The following is an 8,305-nucleotide window of genomic DNA, read 5'->3' as shown; positions in this document are numbered from 1 at the left end:
ACTAGGGGGCGGTGTTTTACAGACACGATTTGACAGTTTTCTTGTGTCGTTCTACGTTGCGATTTGACCCTGTAACCACAGGCCAGGTCAACAGTGCTGTGTGCTCTGTCCTGCAGGGCAGCAGGCAGGGCAGCAGGCAGGGCAGCAGGCAGGGCAGCAGGCAGGGCAGGATCCCTGTCCTTAGACGTGGAGTGGTGGGGGCCGGGCCGGCTGTGCAGAGGAAGGGTTCCCACTGACAAAGGAGGATTTAAGAGCTGAGAGCTTGTTATCAGAACACAATCTCAGTGCGGCATCTCAGAACTGTTTCCACACTCATCCATCTCTTCTGACTATATCTGTTTTAACCTCTCCCTCTCTCTGTCTCTCTCTCTGTCCCTCTCTCTGTCTCTCTCTCTGTCTCTCTCTCTCTCTGTCCCTCTCTCTCTCTCTCTGTCTCTCTCTCTGTCCCTCTCTCTCGCTCTCTCTCTGTCTCTCTCTCTCTGTCCCTCTCTCTGTCTCTCTCTCTGTCCCTCTCTCTCTCTGTCTCTCTCTCTCTGTCCCTCTCTCTGTCTCTCTCTCTGTCCCTCTCTCTGTCTGTCTCTCTCTCTGTCCCTCTCTCTCTCTCTGTCTCTCTCTCTGTCCCCCTCTCTCTCTGTCCCTCTCTCTGTCTCTCTCTCTGTCCCTCTCTCTCTCTGTCTCTCTCTCTCTCCAGCTCTTGGTGTAGGCATCAAGATCAGTCTAGCATATCATCTGGTCACAGTAGTGCAAATATTGATCCTAGAGTGGTGAGTGATGGGGATGTGCTGTACTGTTGCTCTGATGCTGTACATCCACGTGTGCCTATCGCACTCAACAGCAAACGTGTTCAATCTCACACACAGAGAACGAGCCTGAACTGGGATTTTGGTCGCTCTACTACAGAATCTCTAGATACTCTGCACTGATGTGACACATTTGTAGAAAGAATCCATCTGTTAGGCATCAGCCTGTATGGTCACAACTCCAGGAACCGGGGCCTTAGAGCTATTGTGCTGCTAAACTATTGGCATGGACGGCTCATTTTAAGAGCTTTAATGAGAGCTAATTGATGTCTAACATTAATCTCATTAGAACAATGTAGTAGCTATATTTCATGTGACAGTATTACAATTTTATACACATTCTTAGAAACAGTTAACATCTCTATAGAGTGTATAGTAGCAGACGCTATGCCAGCCTAAAGGCCAGATGGGGTAATAATACATACTCATCATCCCTCAAGACCTTACATCCTGTGGTACTACACACGCACACACACACACACACACACACACACCTTTTCTTTCAAGTCCTAAGGCCATCTCCCAAAGGTTACTCTAGCATGTTTATGTACGAGAGAAAAGGCTATAACTAATGAGCTCGTTCAGGATGACATCTGCCCCAGGATCTATAGAGCAAACCATTTGATACTTTACAATCTCATTAGACACCACATGCGATTCATCATCGGGCTTATCACTGAAAAGGGAGCATATCAAATGGACACAGACGACAGTATGTATCGTGCTTTATCTCTATTTTATCAGATTAGATTCAGGGATGGATACTGCGGCAGCTAAAACAGCAGCAGTAGTAAAGGCAATAAGGTTTGTTGAGGGCGGGGGTTGTCGATTAGAGGAAATTGCACCACCTTTTAAAGGACATTGTTGAGAAGACGTACAGTATTTACCACCGATTGGCTTGTGTCAGTCGTTAGTGTCAATATAATGAAGTAGGAGCATGGCTGGGAAGGGCTGGTTCTCCAGGGGTCAGCAGGGGTCAGCAGGGGTCAGCAGGGGTCAGAACCCTGCAGGTGAGCACTGCAGGTCAGAGTAACCCCTACCCCACTGCCTCCTGGAATGGCCTGGGACTGGGGGCCTCTGGAGGCAGTTGGAGGCCTCTGGAGGCAGCCAGCTGCCTCGCCTCTGCTCACATGCGGCTCAAAGGCTCAGGCAGCCCAGGTAACAGATGAGCCCTACTTTTCACTCTGGACCCATTTACAGTATAATGACCCGAGAGAGAGAGAGAGAGAGAGAGAGAGAGAGAGAGAGAGAGAGAGAGAGAGAAAGAGAGAGAGAGAGAGAGAGAGCGAGAGAGCGAGAGAGACCGAGAGAGACCGAAAGAGAGAGAGAGAGGTAAAGAGAGGGAGAGAGAGAGGGAGTGAGGGAGTGAGTGAGTGAGCGCAGTGGGAGGGGGAAGGAGAGGAAACAGTTGGGTCTGAAATGTATGGTTGCCGTGGTAGCGTACTCTGTCATCCCAGCCTTCGTACTGGACTAGCTCTCCTGGCGGCGTGGCTAAATATAGACCCCCACGCCCCCAGTCTCACCGTGAACACCAGATGAAGGAGAGAAAAGGAAACGTCACAAGGTCACTGTCGAGATAGTGGCTTGTCCTCCACCTCCCCCCACCCCTTTTCCTTTTTGTCTTCCAGCCAGAACACAGAGACCCCCCCTACTGCTCAGCACCTGGCCTGTTCACCCTCCTATGTATCACGGGGCCGTCTCCTGGCTCTCAGAGATCACACAGGGAGTCGTCTGCTGTTGCAGCCTTCCCCTCAGCCGTGTTCCACCCGCTCATCTTCACAGCTCAATCTGAAGCTAGCCAGGCCTGGCCAGAGAGAAGAGCCTGCAGGGCCAGTTTGGCCTTGAAAGCTCTAGCCATCATTAATTCATGTGTCTGCATGCAGATGCAGCCACAAGATGAGAAGTAAGTTCCGCTCGACGTCTCTGGAGGGGCTGAGGTTGTAATGAGGAAACTGCAGCACGGCGTCGGCTCTCACTCTCTCTGGCAGGAGGTCACGTGGAGGTGTGCTCTTCAGTGGAGGGTCATTTCGATTGTATCATGAATAGGCACCTTGATTTGTCCCCAGGAGTGCTACACTTACCCTAGGTCCTGTCTCCCACACGCCCTGCTGGGCTAGTGAAGACAGGGTGGGGAGACTGCATCCAGCATCTCTACTGGAGGTGTTCCAGTTGCTCCGTCTGGTGTCGACACAGGGGCTCAGAGTCTCCAGAGAGCACCTGGCTCTGGTTCAGTAGCCGTGCAGGTAGCGGGAAAGCATCTCTTCCCTCTCTCCTCTCTCCTCCTTTCCCTCCTCCGTTTGACTTTGTTCTTCATGAGAGGCAGCCAAGGGGAGAGAGCCGCTTCTCTGCTCCTGCCAAGTCCCTCGCCTGTCTTCCTCTGGCTCTTTGTTCAGCATCCTCTATACCTCCCTATTTCTCTGTCTCCTTTTCTCTCTCCTTCTCTCTGTCTCTCTCTCTCTCCTTTTCTCTCTCCTTCTCTCTCTCTCTCTCTCTCTCTCTCTGTCTCTCTCTCTCTCTCTCTCTCTGTCTCTCTCTCTGTCTCTCTATCTCTCTCTTGCCCTTGAGCAGTGGATCTCTGGTGTATGCAGATACCGGTGGGGTATCAGCCTGTGATGTGGCTATCAGAAGGTTTGCCAGAACCTGGGGGAACACAAACCAAGCTGTGGATGCGTTTGTGAACTGAAAGAAAATGTGCCTCTCAAATATCAGAACTACATCCACAATGTGCATTTCAGTGATTGCTCTTTTTACCAGTCCTTGTAGAGTATCTCAGGTTTATACTATGTAGATGTTCTTTCCTCCATAAAGGCCTCTGACACTGTGTCACTGCCTAGATCCCCTCAATCTGTCACCTTGGCGTCACTCCAGACATTCTGAGCCAGATGGAGAGACACTTGCCTTGCCTTGGATCACCTCGTCTCTCCCACATCAGAATACGTATGGAGCGACAAGCTAAATATTTTGGAGGGAGAGCACTTCAGGGCCAGTTCTTTCACAACTCGTGTGTTTATGGGTCAGAAAGTGCTCCTTTATCGCCATCTTGTGGCGAAAGGTGAACATACACCATGTTTACACTGCTCCACCTCTGAAAGAGTTGTTTGTTAAATAATGGAATTTGGAATTTCAATTGATTGTAATGATAGAATTTGGAATTTCAATTGATGGTAGTTATCATAAAAAATATATTAATACTGCGATAGTAACAGTATATTTGATGTTTGTGTTATTTCCAGGTGAAGCTCCCTTTCCCCGTAGATCAAATCACAAATCTTCCACGGAACGACTTCCAAATGATGGTAAAAATGCACAAACTGACCTCTGAGCAGCTGGAATTCATCCACGACGTCCGGCGTCGAAGTAAGAACCGCATCGCCGCCCAGCGCTGCCGCAAGAGGAAGCTCGACTGCATCCTCAACCTGGAGGTCGAGATTCGAAAACTGGTGAGTGAGATTACCGCAGTCACGTCTTCTATCCCGTCATATTTCTAAGTGCAGCTGGTGTAGATCGGCTCACTCCTCAGCTATGTATAGACACCACCCATGCTAGCCATTTGCTAGCCTTTCGTTGGCGTAGCTGGTAGTGGTCGTGCGCTTGAGGAGTCAGAGGTGGCGGGTTCGATCCCAGGTGCGGGCGAACATCGACCAGAAGTAGCTCTGACGGTGGCACGGCCACGTCTGTTAGACAAACACACACTCTGTCTAGAAGCTCACTCTTTCAACATTATTCATGTTCACTCAAAAAAAAACATGAATTAAGAACAGAGTTCTCTTTTGACAAAGACATTACCAGATGTTGACTGTGTAGTAAACATCACCTTGTGACAAAAGTGTACGTTAAATTAAATATGATCATCAGTATCATGTGTCAACACTTCCCCTCCAGCCCATTAGCTTGTAGTGACCAGATGCCAAACAGCAGTGTTGTGGAGGTTGGTGTTTGGGGCAGAGCACTCTGAAACCAGCCCCTCTCCACAGACTGCTGTCTCTCCTCCCACCTTCCTACCCACACGTTTCCATGGCAGCTCTGGAGGTTGTCTGTCACATGCTCGTTCCAGTATGGGGGTGGAGTGGCGAGTCTTTGATGTGCTGTGTCAGCATAGGAAATGTTACACACCCCACGAAAACTGACAAGACTCCTCGAAATGTCATCCAGCCTTCTGAATATAATAGAAGGATGTCAAGTGTTCCATTTTTAACCGTTCAATTGGAATCAACATGGATGTGCCTCTCTGAAGCCATCATCAAAGATATATTTATAAGTGCCTAATGTCTGTGTGTGTGTGTGTGCCTGTGTTTGTGTGTGTGTCTGTGTGTGTGTGTCTGTGTGTGTGTGTGTGTGTGTCTGTGTGTGCGTGTGTAATTGTTTGTGTGTGTGTCTGTGTGTGTGTGTGTCTGTCTGTGTGTGTGTGTGTACAGGTCTGTGAGAAGGAGAAGCTGCTGACAGAGAGGAACCAGCTGAAGGCGTGTATGGGTGAGCTGTGGGAGAACTTCTCCTGTCTGTCCCAGGAGGTGTGCAGAGATGTGCAGCTGAGCCCAGAACAGGTGCAGTCGCTGCACCACTACTGCCCAGTCCTGCGGCCCGGCAACAACACAACCAACAACAACGCCTCTCACTCACCAGCCGCCACCAGCATTGACCTCACAACCCACTCGGGCGCCCCCACCCCGGAGCCCAGCTTCCAGAAGTCTCCCGGCCCAGAGAGCGAGGCAGACTCGGCCATGGGGAACGGCGCGGATGAGCCAGGAACTGATGTGGAGGGCCAGGACCCAGGCCAGCTCACGGAGTCAGGCCTCTCTTTGGAACAGTCCAATCAGACGGTCACGGTAGACTTCTGCCAGGAAATGACAGATAAATGTACGACCGACGAACAGCCGAGAAAGGACTGTTCTTAGTATCTTTCGGTTCGTTTTTATTTTTTATTATTTAATTCTAGTCGTATTCTTCTAACAAACCCTCTCTCGGGTTGTTGAGACGGTCAGCCTCTGCCAGTGTTCTTTGAACGCAAATTTTTGTTTGTATTTATGTGTTCTGTTGTCTTTTGAAAAGTCGACACTACAGTTGTCTTAACAGCAGCAATACTATTCTCCGGGTATTCTCCTTATACCATGACAGAGTGGGACCGTCTAACCAATCACGTCAGTTCAATGGTGCTACACTCGCCCTGGCAGCAACCTCTACAGTGGCAGCACTGTGTCTTCATGTATTACAGTCTCCTCACAACAGTGATGGGCAAAGATCACACCTCAATATCAAACCTCAATGGACCTAACTGCAACTCTCTATCTGTCTTCTGTCTCTCTGACTACTTTTAATATCTTAACCTCTATCTTTATCTCTTTTTCTGTCTTTTTCACTCTCATAGACTCATAAATACACACCAACGTTCTGTCCCACTTTGTCTACCTCTCCTCTCTCTTACTCTTTCTCTCACTCTCTCTAACTTTCTCTCCCTCTTTCTCCCCCTCTCTCTAACTCTCTCTTGGTGGCCCTTGTCACAGCAATTCAAACTCAGGAAATCTTCTGAATGTTCAACTTGATTCATGAGAATGAGAATACAGCGTATGTACATGAGAGATTTATGAAGCAGACAGACTGTACATGTTCATATGCAAAAACGTCTTCTGTGTCTTTCGTTTGTGTCTCTGTACAGCAGACTTTGTGTACACACAGTACCTAAACATTCCTCCTTTGCCTTCCTCAGCACTGAAAGAAAGAGAAGAAGAAATATTTCCCAGGTGGTTAAATAGCTATGTTCCCACAGGTCAGCAATACCATTGTATTTGGATGTTGTAATGGTAATTTTCAAGTGCTTGCTTGGCAGAATGATAATGTACATAGTTTGGCGCATGGTGACTGTCGCAGTAATATTGTAATTTTTGTTTTTTTCTCACTGGGCTTGTATCATGCACCTTTTTGCTAAGGGAAACATTTGCTTTGCTGTTTCCTGTCTAAAGGAAAATTCCCCATAAGAGTGGGTGTTCTTCAACTCAGGAAATCAGCTTAATACACACCACACACACACACGCACACAGACACACACAGCCAGGTGCATTGAAAACACACACATTCATTTTAGAGCCCCTTGCGTGAAAATGTTATGTTTATGATGATGGCAGTGTAAAGAACATGACTGGTGGCTCAAGCCACATCCACTCAAACTTTGACACCTCTTTAAATGTGAAAAGAGTCTCGGCTTGTGTTTAAAAAAAAAAAAAAAAAAAAAAAAAAAAAAGGATACTTTTTTTTCTTATCAGTATTGAAAGATGCTACATGCCCGATGGTGAAACTCCTTCTGAATCCTATGAATATCTCCAGTGTTGTGTTTTCAAGTCAGGGAGTGTGGACACCTTCTCAAGCTATGGGTCATTAATTCAGCTAGTTTCTTGGACAAAAGAAATTGATTGATTTGACTACAGAGATGCTTTCTCCTAATAATTTGACTCTGTTCTGGCACTTTGTCTGCAGCACCAGGCTCTCCCAGCTGGCTGGCTCTTCATTTAGAGACACTATCAGAACCAAGGGAGGCTGATCATGGAGCACTTAAATTGGCACTTAATAAACATCCTTAAATATGTGTTTATTGACACACAGTAAATATCTCAATGAAGAATGCAAATAAAATAAACAGGTCTAGTAACAAAGAAAGGAGGTGAATGTTATACTATGAGTGTTCACATCTTATATTTCTATTTCTTTAAAAATTGAATAAGCTGATTCAAAATTCAGTTCATGTGAAAGCAGTGTAATGTTGTTAAACTGATGGCAATAGTCAGAAATAGCAACTTTTGCTCTAATTGTACATTTGTTGAAAACATCCTTCTGTGATGTGCTTGCATGTTGCCTGTATAACTTACATAGTTATTCTGTCTAGCTTATGTTTGCCTCTATAGTCCTCAGCAAAACAATATTGTTTTTTGATGAACAAGATTAGCATTTTCTTGTTAAAAACAAATCCTTGATCTTACCTGTTCAACTGAGATACTTAAAAGTAACACTTCTAAAAAACAAAACCATTATTTATGATGCGGCGTAAAGTACATAAAAATATAAAGCTTTATTTATAATACTTTCAGGTCAAAGTCAAATTAAATTCAGACTGTGGAAAGAGTTAACATTGGATGACATGGATAGACCCTTAAAATAATTAATGTCCCCAACTTTTATCAGCTACAGGCTTTCCTAAAAGCTTGTCAGGATGAAATTCTGATCCTCAAGATCAGTGATGAGACTCGAGCAGTTTAGGTTGTGTTGCTTAAGTGTGTCTTTGTTTCAGTGTGTTTGCTAGTGTGTTTGCTAGACTGATTATTTTACAAGTTTCCATAAGATTTTAATAAGATTAAACTAGGCTCTCACACGTCAACAAACAGACACACACAATTCTTGACCAGTAATGTGTGAGTGTTAGTGTTGTGGTGACTTTTTGTAATTCGTTTTTGTGAAGTTATTTTTCCACTCCAGTCTTTTCTCATTCATATGCTAGTAGGAAAGGGGAACAGTATTTACCA

The 8,305-nt window shown here is 46.2% G+C and overlaps 1 protein-coding gene across 4 annotated transcripts in view; it reads left to right on the top strand.

Annotated features, from left to right (window-relative positions):
• The window catches only part of bach2b (BTB and CNC homology 1, basic leucine zipper transcription factor 2b), a 60,778-nt gene extending 52,473 nt beyond the window's left edge, over positions 1–8,305 (top strand). For all 4 annotated transcript variants that reach the window (XM_047021102.1, XM_047021101.1, XM_047021104.1 and 1 more), the window contains exons 4-5: positions 4,034–4,240; positions 5,216–8,305. In XM_047021102.1, the coding sequence (XP_046877058.1) occupies positions 4,034–4,240; positions 5,216–5,692 (684 nt within the window). In that variant the 3' untranslated portion in view covers positions 5,693–8,305. The remainder of the gene's footprint in view (positions 1–4,033; positions 4,241–5,215) is intronic.

Source organism: Hypomesus transpacificus, chromosome 6, assembly GCF_021917145.1.
Source record: "Hypomesus transpacificus isolate Combined female chromosome 6, fHypTra1, whole genome shotgun sequence".
Lineage (NCBI taxonomy): Eukaryota > Metazoa > Chordata > Actinopteri > Osmeriformes > Osmeridae > Hypomesus > Hypomesus transpacificus.
This window is presented reverse-complemented; position numbering and strand designations above follow the sequence as displayed.